The sequence below is a fragment of the Amblyraja radiata genome, chromosome 23 (genome assembly GCF_010909765.2).
Source record: "Amblyraja radiata isolate CabotCenter1 chromosome 23, sAmbRad1.1.pri, whole genome shotgun sequence".
In the NCBI taxonomy this organism is placed as follows: Eukaryota; Metazoa; Chordata; class Chondrichthyes; order Rajiformes; family Rajidae; genus Amblyraja; species Amblyraja radiata.
Window position 1 is genome coordinate 7711996 of NC_045978.1, and position 23587 is coordinate 7735582.

At 44.3% G+C, this 23587-nt stretch overlaps 1 protein-coding gene across 2 annotated transcripts in view; it reads left to right on the forward strand.

The window, feature by feature from the left end:
• The window catches only part of helz2 (helicase with zinc finger 2), a 73271-nt gene that overhangs the window by 44094 nt on the left and 5590 nt on the right, over nucleotides 1–23587 (forward strand). For both annotated transcript variants that reach the window (XM_033041508.1, XM_033041509.1), the window contains 9 exons: nucleotides 950–1035; nucleotides 3058–3180; nucleotides 4767–4925; nucleotides 6911–7055; nucleotides 11163–11279; nucleotides 14225–14417; nucleotides 16654–16797; nucleotides 18462–18683; nucleotides 22206–22359. In XM_033041508.1, coding sequence (XP_032897399.1) covers nucleotides 950–1035; nucleotides 3058–3180; nucleotides 4767–4925; nucleotides 6911–7055; nucleotides 11163–11279; nucleotides 14225–14417; nucleotides 16654–16797; nucleotides 18462–18683; nucleotides 22206–22359 — 1343 coding nt within the window. The remainder of the gene's footprint in view (nucleotides 1–949; nucleotides 1036–3057; nucleotides 3181–4766; nucleotides 4926–6910; nucleotides 7056–11162; nucleotides 11280–14224; nucleotides 14418–16653; nucleotides 16798–18461; nucleotides 18684–22205; nucleotides 22360–23587) is intronic.

Sequence of the window (23587 nt, forward strand, 5' to 3'; positions counted from 1 at the left end):
TGGTCCAGGTGAATATGAGGACAGAGTGGAAGTTGTTGGTGAAGTTAATGAATTGACGACTGATGCATGGGTGCAGTCCTGAATATAGTGGAGGACGAATCAAGGACAGGTGATGGGGGACATTTGGAACTAAAAGTGTTCAATGGAGCCAACAATCAGACAGGCATAGCTCGAGCCCATGCTACACCATTGAGTCAATGAAAATAAGAGAAATGAGAAAATAAATTGTTGAGGTTGAGGACTAGTTCAACCAACATGAGCAGAGAGAACGGGAAGGAAGACCATGACTGCTTCCTGATGTGGAAGTGTTTAGGGACCCAATGTCCATGATAAAGACACACGATTGTTTCAGTTCAGTTTAGTTTATTCTCCCGTGTACCGAGGTACAGTGAAAAGCATTGGTTGCCCACCAGTCAGCGGCAAGACTATACATAATTACAATCAAGCCATTGGAATGTGTAAAGCAAAGATCCTATAGCGAGCAAGATAGATCACGCGACGAAAAAGACGTACTACGGTCGTGGGCAGATTCATGGGTAATTTTCGGCCCCATTTCCGTAACCGGCTTCCGTCTCCGCACCAAAGATCCCATAGGATACTAGTGCGGAGACGGAAGCCGGTTACGGAAACATCCTGGTAAAAATAAAAGTTATTTGGGAAAAATCTTCTCCTCATTTTCAGAATTATAATTTATTAACACAAACTGTTCCCCCGCAACGCTGATTACACTGCGAGTCGGGTCGGGTCGGGTCGGGTCGGGTTACTGAAATGGATGAAAAAAAGGCCCACGTTCCGCTCCGTTGCGTACTACACGTCAGCCCATTGCATTTAGAAGGAGTGGTCTATCGTGCTTGCTATAGGATCTTTGGTGTAAAGCAAAGTGCGGAAATGACAGTAGTACTTCTCATTGGACATAGTCAATCTTTGTATCTTCACTTTGAATTTTCAGACGCAAGGAGCAAGCCATTAAGAACCTTCCTCGTGCATCGTCACTTGCTCAGGATATCGCACTAGGTCGACGGACAAATTCTACAAGTAAGAACATTTGTAATTGTTATTGGATAGATCGGCACCGTTTTTTATTGAATTTGTGAAGAGTTGAACTTATCTACTAATTTGCAGTATTTGTGACATGTCAGAACTCATTGAATTATTAGCAATTCATATAAACGATATAACTGTTCAAACATCTCTGAGCCGTCTGCCTGGCCCTGTGTCTGAAGAAGGGTCTCGACCCGAAACGTCACCTATTCCTTCTCTCCAGTGATGCTGTCTGACCTGCTGAGTTACTCCAGCTTATTGTGTCTACTTCGGTATTGACCATGTAGTTTGCATGTTGTGTGAGGGTTGGAAAAGTCACTTCCCATTGATCAAATATTGGACTCCAGCTATTATTGTTTAACCAACATTATATCTTAAATGTACAGAGACGTACAGGTTTGTTGGTTAATTGGCTTGGTAAATGTAAAAATTGTCCCTAGTGGGTGTGGGATAGTGTTAATGTGCGGGGATCGCTGGTCAGCGCGGACTCGGTGGGCCGAAGGGCCTGTTTATTCGCGTTTATTCTCTAAAACTAAAACTAAATTTTTCATGACCTAATTCACAATCTTTTTTACTATTGGACATTTTTCATCAGGCTAGAAAAAACGCCCCGACCTACTTGATGCCACGAGTACCTACGACTAGCATCACAACCTACCTACGACCTCCTACGACCTTGTGACGACCATGCTGCGAGTATGAGTCAAGGGCAAACTCGGCAGAGGTCGTGAATTAGGTCGTGAAAGTAGGACAGGGGCTTAAACTAAAACTAAAGTGAAACTCTTGGCCACAAGAATCCTCAGAATGCATGTTACTTTGCCCACACGATGCAAATGATGAATTGTGAACCTGCTGTAATATTTAGAATTTGGACTACATAAATTTGGGATGACTCAATAGCACAGCGGTAGTCAAGAGACCCGGGTTCGATCCCGACTGCGGGTGCCGTCTGTACGGAGTTCGTACCTTCTCCCCGTGACCGCGTGGGTTTTCACCGGTTGCTCCGGTTTCCTCCCACACTCCAAAGATAATAGACAATAAGTGCAGGTCTAGGCCATTCGGCCCCTCGACGTACAGGTTTGTAGGTTGGTTGGCTTCAGTAACATTATAAATTGTCCTGGTGTATAGGATAATGCTAGTGTACGGGGTGATTGCTGGTTGGTGTGGGCTCAGTGGGCCGAAGGGCCTATTTCCGTGCTTTATTTCTAAAGATTAAAAAGCAAGAAATCACAACAAAGTATTCTTAAAACAGCTAAAATCTGAACATTGGAGTCAAATTTACTTTATTTAGGAAGACAAAGTTTGTTTTATGTTGCAATAAAATGTCGCAGTTACTGAATAGGATTAATAAATAGTAGATTGTAGGATTCGATGGGATTCTGCGATCTCTGAGGCTTCAGCAAACATTGAGCCCATGACCATGAAAAAGCTCTAATTATTACAGTTGCATCTGCTTTTGGCATCTAACAGTAAATATAGTTCATCTTTAAACCCTAATTCGTGCTTCTCTCAATCCTTTGACAATTTCCCGACCAATTTTAGTTGCTCTACCGGGAGTGACCATTAATGCAAGTAACTGCAGATGCTGGAATCTTGATCAAAACACAAAGCACTGGAGGAACTCAGCACATCTAGTAGCATGCAGGGAGGGAGTGAACAGATGGCATCTCGGGTCAAGACTCTCCTTCAGACTGAAGAAGGGTCCCGACCCGTAACGTCGCCTGTCCATTCCCCCCTCAGATGTTGCCTGACCCGCTGAGTTCCTCCAGCACTTTGTGTTTTACTCACAATTCCAGGAACTGCTTTTGGTGGTTTCAGCTAATTTGTCAGAATTCGCCTTTCAGAATCTCAATTTCTTGCCAAAGAAACTCCTAGGTAATACTGAAAAAATATGAATAAAATATGTTATTTTTTTGAGGTGCATTTTGAGATATTTATTTCACTCCAGTGTTTTCACTTTACTGATTATTGTCCGTTCATGATTAACAGTTGCCTTTTTGGAAACTATTGTTTCAGGTGTAATGAGACCATGGCAGCGCAGCTACAACATTCCTAAACTACCAAATCTCAACCCAAGCCAAGTCACTGCAATCCGTTCTGCTCTCCAGAATGCATTTACACTTATTCAAGGCCCACCAGGTAAGAAGGCAAAGAAATGGAGACACAAGGAATTGTAGACGGACTGTTTGAACTACTTCCCTCCGGCAGACGTTACAAGGCCTTCTACGCCCGAACCTCCAGACTCAGGAACAGCTTCATTCCCAGAGCTATAGCGGCTCTAAACCGGCCCTGCTGAGCGCCCCCCACCCCCCCTGGACTGTCTCCCTCGGATGGTCACGTCGCACAGACACATCTGCACTTTAGTCTGTTTGAACTGTTTTGACTATTTTACTGTTCTTTTTACAATCCATGTTCTCGGGGTATCTAAATCTAAATTTTATTAGTTATTTATGATATGACATTGGATGGAAGCTACATACCAAATCTCGTTGCGCTTATGTGCAATGACAATAAAATATATTATTACTATTATTATTATTATTATTAGATGCTAGAATCTTGCATCTGACCTCCATCTTCTGCATTGCCCAAAGTGCTGGAAGAACTCAACAGGCCAGGAAGCGTCTCTGCAGGACTTGGATAGGCAATGTGTTTGGATTGGGACCCTCCTTCGGTGTTTCCTCAGCACTTGTCTGTGCCGCCATCTTGTGCCACATGGCTTCCAGAGTCCTGTCCCCAAAACATTGCCTATCCATCTCCTTCAGAGATGCTGCCTGACGCGCTGAGTTACTACAGCAGCACTTTGTGTCAAAATACTGGATCATGGAATGCCATGTTTCCATGCTGTGTCTCATTAAATATTGATGGAAGGACAAGTTGTAATTGAAAATCAAGTTCAATGTATCCGCTGCCTCGTGTGTTTCTGCCACGCTAACCTGAAGAGAAACACGGATGCTCCTAGTAGTGATTCACCAAAGTGTGATTCTTGCCATCCCTGGACCATGGTAGACCATATCATGATGGCTCTGAGTGCTGCTTCATGTCATGCGAGAGCCCCCTTTAAATACTTTATCGTCTAGCGTTCCCTGGGCCTGCTCTCAGGTGGTCTTTCCTGGGGAGTAGACTCCCCCTCCCCTCCCCCTCCCCTCCCCCCACTTCCTCATGTTTGTTCCACATCTGATTCCCTGACCATCCACCAGTCTGCTGACTTCCCCAGTGTAGCTTTCTCCCTCTTTCTGATATGCCCTCTTAAATCTGACCTCCATCTCCTGCATTGCCCAATTTCTAGCCAATGAAACCCCTTTTGACTTACCCAGAATGGAAATCTCTGAGGCAGCCTGACCAGTGCTGAGAGCTGAACCTATTCCCATTATTAGTATTGGCATAGAGTTATACAGCAGGGAAATAGGCCCTATCAGCCCAACTTGACCATGTCAACCAAGATCCCTATCTCAACTAGTCCAACATGCCCGTATTCCTCCAAACCTATCCATTTCAATCAGTTTTTAACTGAAACTTGATAACATCAGTACTAATTGTGAAATGATCATCTACACCAGTCCCGCCTGCCTGCTTTTGGCCCATATCCCTCTATACCTTTCCTATCTATGCACTTGTCCAAATCCTTATTAATGTAATGTGTTAATTTCTGAGTTGTGTGTGATGATCCATCCCTATGTTTCTTAATGCAAAGTACATTCACACTGCTAACTATTTTAATATAGGAACAGGGAAAACTATGGTCGGGGTTCATATCGTGTATTGGTTCCATCAAATGAACCAAGAGAACAGTGAACGTACTCTGCTAACTGGAACAGAAGGCCAAAAGGGAAAGTGTATACTTTACTGTGGACCTTCCAACAAATCTGTCAATGTTGTTGCTGGTAAAGTGAAATTGATTTATTACTTGGCATTTGGAAAGTAATTGAAAATTGGAGTAAAGTACAATGTGTTGGAGGAACTCAGTGGGTCAGGCAGCGTAGAAAGATGTACATCAACATTATAACTTAACAGGACCTGCTAAAGTAAGTGGCAGCTCAGTACTGGGACTAGCCTTGGCTAAGTTTTCTTTATCTAATCACTTAATCAGCTCTCGGTGTCGCAGCTCTCACCCCCCTAACCGTCCACATTGTGCCATGCAATTCTCACTCAATCTGACCCACCAAATCCATACTCCCTGAACTACTAGTCGGACTCCCCAACATGACCTCTGACCTCTCTCCTCTGACCTCTGAGAAGCACCCTCACCTTCTGAATACCGGCTTCATGATAAACGGTCAATGTTCCCCTCCTTTTCCAGAAGCTGATTTCTCCTCAACACCCTTTAGGGATGTGGTTATTCCCTGAGTATTTGACGCTCATTCTCCAATTAATTTGCACATTTACACTTATTAATGTCATCTTATTAACTTATTAAATTAATACTGACTCACAAATTCAACGAAGACTCGCACGCATATTGACACACGAGTGAATCACATGTGGTCTTGTATAGGTACACACCTAGACACGTGAGATAGTTCACCACCTAATAATTCAAATAGTATTTACATAATATGAAAAGTAGGGTGCTGGCATGAATACTTTTTAAATATGCTCATGTATGAATGCACAAGGCTTGTACACTCTCGCACGCACACACTCCCACACACTCTCTTATGTACACTCACACACTCTCACCCGCACGCATTCCCACACACTCACAAACTCACGCACACTCACACACACTCACACACTCACCCACGCACATTCTCACACACACTCTTGCACACGCACTCTCACACACTGACACTAACACATTCAGACATTCGTACCCTTGCACGCACATTCTCACACACGTTCACACACACTCACTCAATACTTGCAGTTCATTTGTAGGGGTTCAGCCAAAGGTACAAAATGACTCTATGAAGCCGGGCTTTGAACCATCCTTGAGTATTAGAAAGGCGCTATATAAATCCCATCCATTATTATTATTATTATCCATTTAGATCACAATGCCAGCTATTTAATAGTCCCATTCTCCTGCCAGCAGACGTGTAATATTTGTCATAACATCTCAAATGAATATTTAATGCAAAATTTTACTCAAGAAGACGAGGCATTTCAATGTTGATAAACATCATATTTTTCTGTTTTGAGTGGACATTCAACATCAAGCCCTTACGAGTTATAGTTCAAAGGAACTCGTTAATTTGTCCCTACCTACACCAGAGAAAAAATGTCCAATGAAATAACACAAAGATTTTATTCTGAAAACCTCAAATCTATTCGAGCCAGATGATCACTTTTAAAATAACCAAGAAATCACCTATATGGATGATCTTATTACGTTAAATCTTAACACTTTTGTTTTTAGAAATGCAGCCAATATTAACATAGAGGCAAATGAACCACCCAATATGCCAAATATTTTATCCCATGAACTAAAAATGAATAAATACTTAAAACATCTGATAATCGCTGTCATTAACGTGCCATGAAAAGTTGGTTACGACATATAAGAACTGTAGGGTGACATAATAGCACAGCAGTACAGTTGTTGCCTTACAGCGTCAGAGGCCCGGGTTCGATCCTGATTATGGGTGCAGTCTGTATGGAGTTTGCACGTTCTCCCTGTGACCATGTGGGGTTTCTCCATGTATTCCCAGTTTCCTCACACGCTCCAAAGACGTACAGATTTGAAGGTTAATTTGCTTGTGTAAATTGTTCCTGGTGTGTAGGGTACTGATAGTGTACGGGGTGGACCCGATGGGCCGAAGAACTTGTTTCCACGTTGTATCTCTAAAGTCCGAAAGATCTTATATATATAAGCTTCAACCGTTAATGAAATGAGCTTACAAAATATTTATACCTGTGCTACATACAGAATACCTCCTGAAACTCAGAGCAGAGGTGAGACCACTCCGTGTTTACAGCGAGCAAGTGGAGATGGTGGATTTTCCTTATCCTGGCAGCAACCTGCAGGTCTCCAAGCAATCCGTTAGAGAAACAAAACCAAAACCTGAACTTCGGTGAATATTTCCCTCGTAACTTTAATAATTCTTAATTGAACATTGTTGTGCAATGGCCTGTTGTTGATCAACGCTAAATAATTATGTGTGTGTTGGACTCAATTCCCTTTATCCTGTTGGTGTACAATACACTGTTGCCAAGCAATACTTAGCACAAAGCAGATTTATACTCCTGGTCAATCCTGATTGATGCTGGGAATTAATAGCTAAATATTACAGGATTAAATACAATGAGTACTCACCATAATTTAAGAAATGAAAATAGATTCTATTTTACATGGATGCTTGATCTCATTAAAGTTGTAACTGATATTATTTTGTGCTATTATAAAGATAAAAACATACTGGAAATGCTCAACAGTTCAGGCTGCATGAGTGGGAAATGAAACTGAGTTAACATTTCAGGTCTGAGAGCCTTCATCAGAAACGTCTGACTTTGTGCTGCTTTCTCCTCCATTCTATTCTGTTGTGGTTAGTATTAGAGACTTCATAATATCGAGGTAATTGGGGGGCACGTTTTATTGTCATATTGTCTCAGGTAGAATAATGACATTCTTACTTGCAGCAGCACAACAGAATATTACCATAAACGAAGTTCAGTATACACACTCAGACACACTCAGACACACACGCATTCCCATGCGCCTAAATACAGTGCCCACCATAATGTTTGGGACAAAGACCCATCATTTATTTATTTGCCCCTGTTCTCCACAATTTGAGATTTGTAATAGGAAAAAATTACATGTGGTCAAAATGCACATTGTCAGATTTTAATAAAGGCCATTTTTATACATTTTGGTTTCACCATGTAGCCATTACAGCAGTGTTTATACATGATCCCCCCCATTTTAGGGCACCATAATGTTTGGGACACAGCAATGTAATGTAAATGAAAGTAGTCATGTTTAGTATTTTGTTGCATATCCTTTGCTTGAAGTCTGCAATTCATGGACATCACAAGTTGCTGGGAGTCTTCTCTGATGATGCTCTGCCAGGCCGGTATTGCAGCCATCTTTAGCTTGTGCTTGTTTTGGGGGCTAATCTTGAGTTCAGATCGGGTGATTAACCACTTAAGAATTTACAATTTTTTAGCTTTGAAAAACTCCTTTGTTGCTTTAGCAGTATGTTTGGGATCATTGTCTTCCTGTAGAATGAACCGCCGGCCAATGAGTTTTAAGGCATTTGTTTGAACTTGAACAGATAGGATGTGCCTATGCACTTCAGAATTCATTATGCTACTACCATCAGCAGTTGTATCATCAATGAAGATAAGTGAGCCAGTATCTTCAGCAGCCATACATGCCCAGGCCATAACACCCCCACCACCGTGTTTCACAGATGATGCTTTGGATCTTGGGCAGTTCCTTCTATCTTCCTTATCACCAGTGCTCTCTTTCTTCTTAATAATGTTCATAACAGTTGATTTTGGTAAGCCTAAGGTTTGGCTGATGTCTCTAAAAGTTTTATATTTGTTTCCCAGTCTCATAATGGCTTCTTTGACTTTCATTGGCACAACTTTGGTCCTCATGTTGATAAACAGCAATAAAAGTTTCCAAAGGTGATGGAAGGACTGGAGGAAAGACTAGGTGCTGAGAGCTCTCTTATACCTGCTTTAAGGATGCATTTAAACACACCTGAGAAATTACAAACACCTGTGATGGGGGGAGGGGTATGTATGAATCTGATAATATGCACTTTACCTACAGGTGATTTTTTATATTACAAATCTCAAACTGTGGAATACAGAGACAAACAAATAAGTGATGGGTCTTTGTCCCAAACATTATGGAGGGCGCTGTAGATAGACACATGGGCATGTGTGTGTGTCACTATATTATGGAGGGCACTGTAAAAGCCTCCTAAATGCCACTATTGTATCTTCATCCACCACCACCCCAGGCAGTGCATTCCAGGCCCCCACCACCCCTTGTGTAAAAAAACTTGCCCCAGACATCTCCATTAAACTTTCGCCCTCGTACCTTATAGCTGTGCCCTCTAATGTTAGACATTTCCACCCAGGGAGAGTTTAGCTTAGTGTTTAAGAAGGAACTGCAGATGCTGGAAAATCGAAGGTACACAAAAATGCTGGAAAAACTCAGCGGGTGCAGCAGCATCTATGGAGCGAAGGGAATAGGCAACGTTTCAGGCCGAAACCCTTCTTCAGGCTGGTTGAAGAAGTCTGAAGAAGGGTTTCTGGTTGAAGAAGTCTGAAGAAGGGTTTCGGCCCGAAACGTTGCCTATTTCCTTCGCTCCATAGATGTTGCTGCACCCGCTGAGTTTCTCCAGCATTTTTGTGTACCTTCGATTTTCCAGCATCTGCAGTTCCTTCTTAAACACGACTAATCAACGGAATTGGGAAGGAAAGGAAAATACTAGAAATTGTTTCAATTAAAATAGCTGACTTAGCCAGAGGCCACATCCAGTGAATAAGAAGGGGAGCAAGAAAGAGACAGAGTGAGAAAGAAAGCTACAAAGGCAATTGGGCGGCACAGTGACACAGCGGTAGAGTTGCTGCCTCACAGCGACAGAGACCCAGGTTCGGTCTTGACTACGGGTGCTGTCTGTACGGAGTTTGTACGTTCTCCACGTGACCATGTGGGTTGGCTCCATGTGTTTCTCCCACACTCCAAAGACATGCAGGTTTGTAGGTGTGTGTGTCACTATATTATGGAGGGCACTGTAAAAGCCTCCTAAATGCCACTATTGTATCTTCGTCCACCACCACCCCAGGTAATTTGTAGGTCAATGGCTTTGGTAATATAGTAAATTGCCCCTAGTGTGTAGGATAGTGCAGGTGTACGGGGATCGTTGGTCAGCGTGGACTCGGTGGGCCGAAGGGCCTATTTCCATGTTGTATCCCTAAACTATGCTAAGTTAAGCTAATTAATTAAGCGCCCCCTACTCATGTTCTGTAGGGGGCGCTGCTCTGGCAGCGGCCATGTCATGCAGCTCGTCAGTTTTTCAACCTTTTTTTATTTTTTTAGTATGTTTTAAAGTCTGTATTTAATGTTTCTTTGTGTGTTTTATGTGGGGGGTGGTGTGGGGGGGGGTGGGTGAGGGGGAAACCGCTTCGGTCGCCTCCTCCACGGAGAGGCGAGTTTTTCCAGGTCGCCTCCCCCGTGGCCTAACATCAAGGATCGACGCGGCCTTTCCCGGAGACGCGCCCGGGGCTTCAGCGGCGGGCGCAGCGTGGTCTCTCGGCGTGGAGCGGGTGAGCCCTCGCTGGAGGGGAGCGCTCTGTTTCGCTGACCCGGGGCAGCCGGCAGCCTGAAGTCGCAGCCTGAAGCCGCGGTCTGCAGAGCTCCAGCTGGTGCGGCGTCTACAGCCCGGGATCTCACGTTGGGGACCCGGGGGAAGAAGAAGCCATCACTGCCGGCCCGCGGCCGACTTCTACCGCGGGTCCGGCATGGACTTACCATCACCCCTGGAGGGGAGCTTCGACCGCCGGCCCTGCAGTCTTCGGTGCTTCTGGCTGCGGAGGAGACTTTAAATCTCGACCGCCGGCCTGCGGCCTACACCAACTTAAAGCCGCGGTCTCCGGTGAGGAAGAGCCGATCCTGGACTGACTCTGGACTCTGGTCCTGACCACGGGGGGGAAATGGAGGAGGACTGGCCAAATTTTGTGCCTTCCACCACAGTGATGAATGCTGTGGTGGATGTTTGTGTTACAGTTTTATTGTGGTTGTGTGTTCTTTATTATTGTATCGCTGCAGACAACCCAAATTTCCACCAGCCTGGCTGTGTGGCAATAAATTATATCTAATCTAATCTAATCTTAAACTGAGCTAAGATAAACTAAACTAAACTCAAGCAGTCCAAATTCAGAAGTTTAGCTACTGATTTTAAATATAGCATTTATGTTTGCTCACTATTGCCAAATTACTTCCTTCCAATAGACTGCATCTTCAGTCCTGGTGTTTGAGGTGTTTGTGTTCTCCTAAACCAAACCTTACGTTTAAGCTTTAATGCTGTAAGTCATTTTGCTGCATTAAGCTCCAGTTGCAATACAGAAGAAGCCTTTGTGAATTAAGAAGTTTCACGTGTGATGATAGTCTCTGTTTCAAGTTACAGTGTAACTGACCCGAGCGCTTTTATTTATTACAGACCAATAACCCTACATTACAGAATCCGAGAGACGACAAACCCTTATGGGGATGAAATAAGAGCTTTCGATGCCAAGTTTAGAAACGGAACAGAAGTGACAGAAGAAGAACTGAAACAGTAAGTCAGAAAAAGTAGCTATTACAGAGGTCTGGCTGTATGCTGGACTTTATTTGGCAAGTGAGAGGTTTGCAAATGAAAAAGTAATTGTTAATTGCGGAGATAGAAAACTGCATTAACAGCAATTAGCGGTAAAGGAAAAGATTTCAGAAATGAAATTACAACGGATAGAACTTGGACGTAAAGTTATACATCGCAAAAACAGGCCCTTCAGCCCAACACATTCATGGTTACCATGTTGTATAACCAAGGAGGTCACACTTGCCTGCTCCTGGCCCATATCCATCCAAATCCTTCCTATCCAGCCAGAGGCATATCCAGTGAATATCCATGTACATCCCTAAGTTGTAATTGTACCTGCTGCTACTACTTCTAGTCATATTTTATGCCATATACACATCAACCTCTGTGTGAAAAAGTCTATTAAATCTTTAACTTTTTACCTTATCCTTCCTCTCTCACAAAATCAGGGCGGAGGCATCAGTAGGAGTTGTCAACTATGATCCATTGACATCTTTCTCACTTCTAACTCAGTGCAGCTTTAAATCCCAATGCAGGGGCTTGAGTTCAAAAATCCAAGCTAAACTTGCCGTTTGGTCCACAAGTCCACACCGACCATCGATCACCCATTCACACTAGTTCCGTCTTGTCCCACTTTCTAATTTCTTATCCACTCCCTGCACATGAGGGGCAATCTATAGCAGGCAATTAATCAACAAACCCAGATGTCTTTGGGATATGGGAGAAAACTGGAGCATCCGGAGGAATTCCAGCCAGTCACAGGGAGATCGTGCAAACTCTACACTGACAGCACCAGAGGTCAAGATCGAACCTGGGTCTTTGGCTCGGCGGGTTGGCAGCCCTACCGCTGTGACGCAAAGATCTGACTGAATGGTAGAGTAGACCCAAGTTGCAAACTTGTCTCCTAATGTGATTCCTCTCACTCATGGGGCTCCCTCCGCACCCTAACATGACCTGCCACGCTTGCTTTAGTTAGAAGGGTTGGCATGTGTATGTGAGGTGCACCACACCGGCAGCAGGGTCTAACTGCGTTGGACATGCTGCTGAGTCCTGTACAGCTCAATTCTGAAAGCAATGGAACAGGCCAGTCAGTAATTAAGTTCTCAGGATCTTTCCTGCCAACAGTTCAATGCTAGATGTCAAACACTTTAACAGATAGTTTGTGTTGCAGCATTAATTCAGGGAAAGTGTAGTGACTTTCAGTATGGTCGGAGTGCTTTTCTGGGCATCTGTCCAATTCCATTCGAACTTTGGCTGGATGGAAGGCTGATCCTGTGAATTTTCATCAAATAATTTTATTAAAATTAATTGTTTTAGAAAATGCTTTTGTGTGACACTTTCCAGTATTTGCAAAGTGTTTCGTAGAATTGTTATGCCATAAGTCAGCAGTGTCAACAGAGTGCATTGAATTGAAGGAGACGCAAGGAACTGCAGATGCTGGAATCTTGAGTAAGACACAAAGTGCTGGAGTAATTCTGTGGGTCAGGACAATATAAATAGACAAATGCTGGAGTTAACAGATTCTGGAGCACCCAGAGAGAATGCACGTGGTCACGGGGAGACTCTGTACAGACATCGCCCATAGTCAGGGTCGTACCTGGGTCCCTGGCGTTGTAAGGCAGCAACTCTACCGCTGCGCCACCGTGCCCTTTCACATCGTGTTCGACATGAGATTCCACCATCTCATGGCGACTGAACATAGAAACATAGAAACATAGAAAATAGCTGCAGGAGTAGGCCATTCGGCCCTTTGAGCCTGCACCGCCATTCAATATAATCATGGCTGATCATCCAACTCAGTATCCTGTACCTGCCTTCTCTCCGTACCCCCTGATCCCTTTAGCCACAAGGGCCACATCTAACTCCCTCTTAAATATAGCCAATGAACTGGCCTCAACTACCTTCTGTGGCAGAGAATTCCAGAGATTCACCACTCTCTGTGTGAAAAATGTTTTCCTCATCTCGGTCCTAAAAGATTTCCCCCTTATCCTTAAAACCATCCTACCACAACTAGAGAGCTGTCTTGAACTACTACCGAGGTAGACAAAAGTGCTGGAGAAACTCAGCGGGTGCAGCAGCATCTATGGAGCGAAGGAAATAGGCAACGTTTCGTCCCGAAACGTTGCCTATTTCTTTTGCTCCATAGATGCTGCTGCACCCGCTGAGTTTCTCCAGCACTTTTGTCTACCTTCGATTTCCAGCATCTGCAGTTCCTTCTTAAACACTGAACTACTACCTAGCTCATTGGAGACCATTGGAGACTATCTTTGATCCTGCATTCAACGTATCCTTTTATCCTGCATTAAACGTAATTCACTATATTCCCTTGATCATGTATCTGCACGTCATGAATGGCTCGATTGTAACCATGGATTGTCGTTCCACTGACTGGTTATCACACGGAAAAAGCTTTTCATTGCACCTCGGTACATGTGACAATAAAATAAACTAAACTAAAATCTGCAGTTGCTTGTATCTCCAGTGGATTTCTTCAGGGATCTTCCACTCATTTTCCAGTTTTCACTTTTCGAGTTTCACTGGATCTTTGTTTCACTGCCCCCGCCATCGACTACTTTAAGTCAAGACTAAAAATGTATCTATACTCCCAAGCCTTTCCTGACGTCTACTGAGCGAGGGCTATATGTATATATGTAAGGTACACAAAATTGCTGGGGAAACTCAGCGGGTGCAGCAGCATCTATGGAGCGAAGGAAATAGGCAACATATATATGTATGTAGTTTGTTTGTTTATACTATTCTTATAACAAATGTAAAGCACTTTGGCCAACAAGAGTTGTTTTTTTAAATGTGCTATATAAATAAATGTGACTTAACTTGACTGAAGTTATGGCAGGTAGTCAGGAGAATCCTGGTACGCTGAGCTGTAAAGTTGGTTTTAACACTCCGTGTTGTCTTTGTTTTAGCTACAAGAAACTGCTTGACGAAGCACGCAAATATGAACTTCAAAATCACGACGTCATCCTTTGCACGTGCGCCACTTCTTCAGGCTACGGTCTACGGAAAATAAGAATGCGTCAGATCTTGGTCGATGAGAGCGCCATGTGCACGGAACCAGAACTGTTAATCCCGATAGTTGCGCACAAGCATGCAGACAAGGTAAATGGCCATGATATTGGTATGAAATCTTCCATGATGATCATTTTCAATTCATTTCTCTGCATTCATCTTTAACTAGGAGAATGAGTTCAAGTTCAAGTTCAAGTTCAAGTTCAAGTGAGTTTATTGTCAGGTGTCCCTGTATAGGACAATGAAATTCTTGCTTTGCTTAAGCACACAGAAAATAGTAGGCATTTACTACAAAACAGATAAATGTGTCCATATACCATGATATAAATATATACACACATGAATAAATAAACTGGTAGTGCAAATAACAGAAAGTGGTTATTAATAATCAGAGTTTTGTCCGAGCCAGGTTTAATAGCCTGATGGCTGAGGGGAAGTAGCTATTCCTGAACCTGGTTGTTGCAGTCTTCAGGCTCCTGTACCTTCTACCTGAAGGTAGCAGGGAGATGAGTGTGTGGCCAGGATGGTGTGGGTCTTTGATGATACTGCCAGCCTTTTTGAGGCAGCGACTGCGATAAATCCCCTCGATGGAAGGAAGGTCAGAGCCGATGATGGACTGGGCAGTGTTTACTACTTTTTGTAGTCTTTTCCTCTCCAGGGCGCTCAAATTGCCGAACCAAGCCACGATGCAACCGGTCAGCATGCTCTCGACTGTGCACCTGTAGAAGTTAGAGAGAGTCTTCCTCGACAATCCGACAATTCAACGGTTCTTTTATTATCATGGGTACCAAAGTACAGTGACATTCTTTTTTTGCATACAGTTTAAGGCAGAGATAGATGGAGCCTTGATTAGTGCGGGTGTCAGGGGTTATGAGGAGAATGGGATTCGGGGGAAGAGATAGATCAGCCATGATTGAGTGGCTGATCTGGACTTGCTGGGCTGAATGGCCTAATTCTGCTCCTATCACTTATGACCTTATGACCTTCAGTAAAGTTATTACCATATATATGTGCAATCCCCAATTAAGTACATAATGCATAGAAACAGCCAACTGAGGCCTTACGCGAGAACCGCCAGAAATTTGGCGCCATCTTCGCCACCCGTTGCAGCCATCTCCTCCATCCAGGACGTCCCGTGAACCATCGTCCCACTCCTCGCCCGGCCACCATTCGGCCTTCATGCTCCTGGTGTGCCTCCCGCAGCCAACCTTGAGAGCGCGGGAGGTAAGACCCCAGTTCGCCCTTTGTTCTTGTGTCTACCATCGTCAACTCCCTCCACCCTCGTCTCCAGTTCTCCGGGCCTCAGGGACGAGCAGGGGCCGGGCTTAGCGGCTTCTCCCTACGATTGGTTCCCGGTTCCGTGGTGGGCAAGCCTGGCTGAGATAGCTCGAAGGATTTCTGCCGCAATACAGGCAGTTACAGGTTACGTTCCGTGAACCCTTACACGTCCAATTTTACGCAAGTTACCAACTCTGTGTCTGTTTCCTGACCCAAAATAACCCATTGAGAGTAGTGACCAAGAGTCAATACTGCTGGGCTAAAGCTCGCTGTCTCAGCGGCATCTCCGCAGCTGCTGATAACTCCAAACCTCCTCCCAGCACCTGCGGAGGGAATGTACATCCATGTCCTCCAGAGATGCTGAGTTACTCTGACACTTTGTGTTTTGCTCAAGCAAGCTTGAAGGTAGACACTAAAAGCTGGTAACTCAGCGGGTCAGGCAGCATCTGTGGAGACAAGTATTTGGTAGCGTTTTGGGTCGAGATCCTTCCTCAGACCTTTCTTCAGTCTGCCTTGTCAATGGGGGACTTTCTGTGGCGGGTGGCCCTCTAGGTAAGCACCACCGCCCTTGCTGGCTTGTTTCCAATGTAAATGAGTGATCGTATAGTGTTGTGGAAACTACAAACTACCATGATTGCTCTAGAGACCGAGTACAGAATTGTTTACGTAAGTGCGAGTCTACATTAAGGGCTTGTCCCACTTGGGCGTCATTTGCGTGTCACGCAGGTGGAGCGCGAAGATTTTGTCAATCCCAAAATCCTGGGGCGCCGGGCGCGACCACGCGTCACTGTCTACATCGCCACGCACCATGCGCGCATCACGACCCGCGTGTCGTGCGTCGTGACTCGTAAATTATGTCGCGTAAATGACGCGCAAATGACGCACAAGTGGGACAGGCCCTTTTATCGCCTATTATGCAAGTCGGGGAGTGTCTGTAAATGGAACAGTATCGAGCAGAGGGAATGTTGTGCCCATATTACCCATTCCATAATTTACATGGAGAAAGCCTACGATTGAATTGTTTATAAAACCATTTTTTTTCCTTTAGATTGTTCTTCTGGGAGACCACATGCAACTACGCCCCATCATAAGCAACGAGTTCTGTAGACGTCTCGGCATGGAGAAATCATTATTTGAGCGTTATGAGCGCCAATTTAATGTAGGATTGCTTCTTGATGTTCAATACCGGATGGTAAGAGTTAATTGCTTAAATGCTGATGGCAGATGAGTTATCAATTACTCAATTTCAATGTGCTCATGAATTGAATGTAGATGGTTCATTGATATATTGAAGGTTCTACAGTATAATACACATGGATATGGAAGGATAAGGATCATGCATAGACAAAGGAGATTAGTTTAACCTGGCATCATGTTCAACGTGGCCATTGTCGACCAAAGGTCTCTCCCCATGGGACCCACGGTTGGTTGAATGAATGAATGCATGAATTAAACTTTATTATTACATGTGCCATGTCACATTGAAATTATTTGCATTCCATGCATAAAGCGTGCAAAGAGTCACTACATATAGGATGCGGACAAAGTCACAAAGTGTTCTAAGTAGTCCCAAAGGTGCCTTTTTATTCTCAGCACAACCCCCGCCCCCCCCATCCCGCCAGTTCCCTCTTTATTCTCGGTGACCCCCCCCACGCTGGCTCCCCCTTTATTCTGCATTGACAACTGACCGGCACCCACTGCGGTCCCGGTCCTTGGCCACTCACGACTGTTTTCTCTTATGGACGGCTCAGCGGCGCTTGTCGGGAGCTTCCTCCTGCCTACACCACTCTACGTCCTGGAGTTCCTGCTGTCCTGCTACCCATTCCTAGCCTCCCCGTAAATGCGGTGGACTCGTTTCCCACACCCCCTTTAAATACACTGCTCCCAAGCTCACTTGAAACTCACCAGGGGCCCACTCTCAAATCCCCTTTAAACTCACAGGGGCCCATTCCTGGATCATTCCTATGAAACAGGAAAGAAACGGGTCTGAAGAAGGGTCTCGACCCGAAACGTTGCCCATTCCTTCTCTCCATAGATGCTGCCTCACCCGCTGAGTTGCTCCAGCATTTTGTGTCTACCTTCGATTTTACCAGCATCTGCAGTTCTTTCTTACTCATTCCTATCTGCTCACTGCACATGAACTCCTGGCGCTTCATGCACTCAGGTACCTCTGAACATCAACAACATTTTATTTTCTCACTTTTAAAATATGCTCTGCTTTTCAATATTTTGTATGAAGCTAGATCCTCATGCTTCTCCATATTATATTTCCACATGCCTTGTTCTCGTCATTTATTTATCCTGTTTATGTACCTGGAGCCTCTCCATATCCCCCTCCCCTCACAACTCACTCGTTCATCCAGATAATTAATGGAAAGAGATCAAGAGTTCATTTACAAAGAACTCTTACATTATGTGTAATTTAAAGCATGGCTGAATAAGATTCACACGTTCATGTTATAGGATCAGAATTAGGTCATTCGGCCCATCAGGTCTACGCTGCCATTCAATCACGGGTGATTTATCTCTCCTTCTCAACCCCATTCTCTCCATAACCCCTGACACCCGTACTAATCGAGAACCATTCAATCTCTGCCTTAAAAATATCTATTGACGGCCGTCTGTGTCAATGAATTCCACAGATTCACCACCTGCTGACTAAAGAGATTCCTCCTCATCTCCTATCTAAAGGAAAATCCATTAATACTGAGGCGATGGTCTCTGGTCCTAGACTCTCCCACTAGTGGAAACATCCCCTCCACAAAATTAAGGTTTTTTTTTTTTTACCTTATTCGCTGATGTGGAGTTTTTATTATGTTAAAAAAATCTAATTATATTTATGATTTAATATTTCAGCACGTGGAAATCTGCCAGTTTCCTTCCGAGCAGTTTTATGAAGGGAAATTAAAAACTGATGACAATATTTCACGTCGCCCAAGAAGTGTCCTCAGTCACTCTGGAAAGAACTCTTGCCCGATAATCTTTGGACACGTGGAGGGAAATGAAATTAGTTTGATGGTTTCAACAGAAGAGGGAAATGAGAATTCCAAAGCAAACAAAACAGAGGCGGAAAGAACTGTGAGTAGTGAATCAAAATTACATGGTAAAGGCAATCTGGTGGCAAAGAAACGTTAGACTGAGAATTTGGAACTGCATATGAAACATCAAAAATTATGTTTTTAGGTATTACTGTCAACTGAATATCTTTCATCCTTGTGTCACCCTATATAGAAGTATATATATGTTGCAATTATAAATATGTTTATTCTTAATAAGTTAATTGTAAGCAAAGATATCATGTGTAAGTTTAACATATAATTTAAGACAATGGCAAAGAATTATTGGGGTACTGATTTTGGATGATCATATTGAATGGCTCGAAGGACCGAATGGCCAACTCCTGCACCTATTTTCTATGTTTCTATGAATCATTCTGTATCTGTATCATAACGTTCCAGCCACTATACTTGGAATGCTGTGGTTCTGGAGCCAGGTACTATCACCACCTTAAAAAAAAAAAAAGATTTGGACAAATGCATGGATAGGTTGGGTTTAGAGGGATATGGGCCAAATGTAGGCAGGTTGTTGGGGAATGTTGGTCGGTGTGGGCAAGTTGGGCCGAAGGGCCTGTTTCCACGCGGCATGACTCTTTGAAAGGAGTGAAATATAAAGCCAGAGGGAGGAATATATGGAAGAGGATTCGATAGAGGGAGAAATGCCGGGGTGGAGCACAGGATGAGAAAAAAAGAGAAGGGGAGGGGGGGGAAGGTGTTACTTAAAAATTGTAAAATTCAATGTTCATACCATTGGGTTGCAAGCTACCCAAGCGGAATATGAAGTATAGAAACTGAGAAATGCAGATGATGGTTTATACCAAAGATAGACACAAAATGCTGGAGTAACTCAGAGGGTCAGACTGTATCTCTGGAGAAAAAGGAAGGGCGACTTTTCGGATTGGAACCCTTCTTCAGACTCAATATGAAGTGCTCTTCCACCAGTTTGCAAAACCCCCCTTCACAGATGCCGCCTGACCCACTGAGTTATTCCAGCACTTTGTAATTTACTCAAGATTTACTTAAGATGGGCACAAAATGCTCGGAGCAACTCAGCGGGACAGGCAACATCGCTGGAGAGAAGGAATGGGTGGTGTTTCGGGTCGAGACCCATCTTCAGACTGTTTAGGGCTAAGGGAAACATGGAAAATATGTGCAGGAGTAGGTCATTCGGCCCTTCAAGCCAGCACCGCCATTCAATATGATCATGGCTGATCATCCATTCCAGCATCTCTCCAGAGATGCTGCCTGTCCCGCTGAGTTACTCCAGCATTTTGTGTCTATCTTCAGTTTAAACCAGCATCTGCAGTTCCTTCCTACACAACTCATCCATCTTATTGCAATTGCTCTGTGCAGTCCAATAAATGCCAATAAGCTTTGAGATTTAAAATTCTGTGCAATTTAATTTTCTTATGAAATTTGAATTAAGAAAGAATGGCTTTAGGGACTGTAATTATATTACATATTTCATATAATGCAAACGGGTTATGGAGGAAGCTGTCAAAATGACAACTGTGATTTTAGAAACATAGAAACATAGAAAATAGGTGCAGGAGGCGGTCATTCGGCCCTTCAAGCCAGCACCGCCATTCATTGTGATCGTGGCTGATCGTCCCAATCAGTAACCCGTACCTGCCTTCTCCCCATACCCCTCGATTCCACTAGCCCCAAGAGCTCTATCTAGCTCTCTTTTAAATTCATTCAGTGAATTGGCCTCTACTACTGGCAGTTGTACATTGGCCTGTCTACTGTGGCAGAGCATTCCACAACTCTCTGGGTGAAAACGTTTTTTTTCTCATCTCAGTTTCAAATGGCGTCAGCTTTATTATTAGACTGTGGCCCCTGGTTCTGGACACCCCCAACATTGGGAACATTTTTCCTGCATCTAGCTGGTCCAGTCCTTTTCTAATGTTATATGTTTCTATAAGACCCCCCTCATCCTTCTAAATTCCAGTGAATACAATCCCAGTCTTTCCAATCTTTCCTCATATGACAGTCCCGCCATCCCGGGGATTAACCTCGTGAACATACGCTGCACTCCCTCAATAGCAAAGATGTCCTTCCTCAAATTGGGAGACCAAAACTGCACACAATACTCCAGATGTGATCTCACCAGGGCCCTGTACAACTGCAGAAGGACCTCTTTACTCCTATATACTCAAATCCTCTCGTTATGAAGGCCAACATGCCATTAGCATGGTGCAAAAGTAATGAAGACATGGAATTGTGATTCATTTTAATGCTGTACACATATAAAGGATGCATATTTATAAATATAAATCTTAGTATTTAGTACTTCAACTTCAATGCCGTCTGAAATAAAGCATATATTTTTATTTTGTGCAAGTGTCTCCAATAATATGGACTGAAGGAAGCGTCTGCCACATGCCCCGGCAATCCCTCTCACTCCATCCCTCCCCCACCCATCGCACCAGCTTCTCGTTCTCACCCAACAAACATCTAACAATGGCCTGTTTCCTTTATCATCATTACTTTTTTGCATATCTTTCATTCATTGTTCTTTATCTCTCTACATCATCGCCCATATCTCTCGCCTTATAGAAACATATAAAATTCTTAGAGGATTGGACAGGGTAGATGCAGGAAACATGTTCCCAATGTTGGGGGAGTCCAGAACCAGGGGTCACAGTTTAAGAATAAGGGGTAAGGCCATTTAATAATAATAATAATAATAATAATGGATGGGATTTATATAGCGCCTTTCTAATACTCAAGGCGCTTTACATCGCATTATTCATTCACTCCTCAGTCACACTCGGTGGTGGTAAGCTACTTCTGTAGCCACAGCTGCCCTGGGGCAGACTGACGGAAGCGTGGCTGCCAATCTGCGCCTACGGCCCCTCCGACCACCACCAATCACTCACACACATTCACACACAGGCAAAGGTGGGTGAAGTGTCTTGCCCAAGGACACAACGACAGTATGCACTCCAAGCGGGATTCGAACCGGCTACCTTCCGGTTGCCAGCCGAACACTTAGCCCATTGTGCTATCTGTCGTCCCAAAATTTGACTCTCATGTACTGATAGGACTGAGATGAGGAAAAACTTTTTCAGCCAGAGAGATGTGAATCTGTGGAATTCTCTGCCACAGAAGGCAGTGGAGGCCAATTCACTGGATGTTTGCAAGAGAGAGTTAGGGCTAACGGAATCAACGGATATGGGGAGAAAGCATGGACGGGGTACTGATTCTGGGTGAACAGCCATGATCATATTGAATGGCGGTGCTGGCTCGAAGGGCCGAATGGCCTACTCCTGCATCTATTTTCTATGTTTCTATGTTTCCCTTATCCCTAACCAGTCTGAGTGAAGAAGGTTCTCGACCCGAAACGTCACCCATTCCTTCTCTCCGGAGATGTTGCTTGTCCCGCTGAGTTACTCCAGCTTTTTATGCCTATCTGCACGCCACTGATATATCCACTGATATATAATGCATTTCGTTGTCTCTGTACTGTACACTGACAATGACAATTAAAATTGAATCTGAATCTGATCCTCACTGTTTCTCTTTTCTACCTGTTGACTAGGTGAGCATTGTGAGGCAGTTAATGAATCACAAAATCAATCCAAAGGATATTGCAGTTTTGACGCCCTACAATGCCCAGGTGCTGGAGATAAACAAACTGCTCAGGGCCAAAGGAATCACAGAGGTCACTGTTTGCACCATCGTAAAAAGCCAAGGTACTTGTGTGCATCAGCTTTGTGAATGCATGAATGATACTTCATTGACATTGTTTGGCATAAATAAATGGCAATCATGCTACTTGCTTCACAAAATATTTTTTCTGTAGCTTATGTTCAAGAAAGAACTGCAGATGCTGGAAAAATTGAAGGTGGACAAAAATGCTGGAGGAACTCAGCGGGTGAGGCAGCATCTACGGAGAGAAGGAATAGGCGACGTGTCGAAGACCCGAAACGTCACCTATTCCTTACCCGCATCATCACCCGCTGAGTTCCTCCAGCATTTCTGTCCACTTTCTGTAGCTTATCTCCAGTTGTGATCTGTCTCTGTCATGTTATGCCCCTGTCCCAATTAGGAAACCTGAACGGAAACCTCTGGAGACTTGGCACCCCACCCAAGGTTTCCGTGCGGTTCCCGGTTCCCGGAGGTTTTTGTCAGTCTCCCTACCTACTTCCACTACCTGCAACCTCCGGCAACCACCTGCAACCTCCGGGAACCGCACGGAAACCGTGGGTGGGGCGCAAAGTCTCCAGAGGTTTCCGTTCAGGTTTCCTAAGTGGGACAGGGGCATTACTGTCTACCTGTTTATGCGTTGAGTAGCAGAATGCATAAGCAGGTAGATAATATCGTGGGAGTCTAGCACCATGTGTAGCTAGTGCTTGCTGCTTGCTGTACGCAGAACATTGCAGCTGGAACAGGTGCTGGTTGTCATGTAATAAGTTATTCTAACCAGGGAATGTATAAAATGTGCAATGTGGGCGAGAGGGGGCTACAGTTTGTTCAGTTGGTACATGAGAGTCAAATTAACGATGTTTAATTGCCATATGCACTGACAATGTGGAAAGCATTTTATCGGGTCGCATCACAGCATGGTTTGGGAACAGCTCCATCCAAGACCGCAAGAAATTGCAGTAAAATTGTGGACGCAGCCCAGACCTTCACACAAACCGACCCCCTTTCCATTGACTCCATTTACACCTGATGCTGCACTGGCCAGGCCAGCAACATCAATCAAGGACGAGTCGCCCCACCCTCTTGGCCACTCCCTCTTCTCCCCTCTCCCATCAGGCAAGAGGTACAGAAGTGTGAAAACGCACACCTCCAGATTCAGGGACTGTTTCTTGTTGGTTCAGGCAACTGAACCATCCTACCAGGGATAGGGACAACAGAATGCGCAATGGGCTAAGTGTTCGGCTGGCGACCGGAAGGTAGCCGGTTCGAATCCCG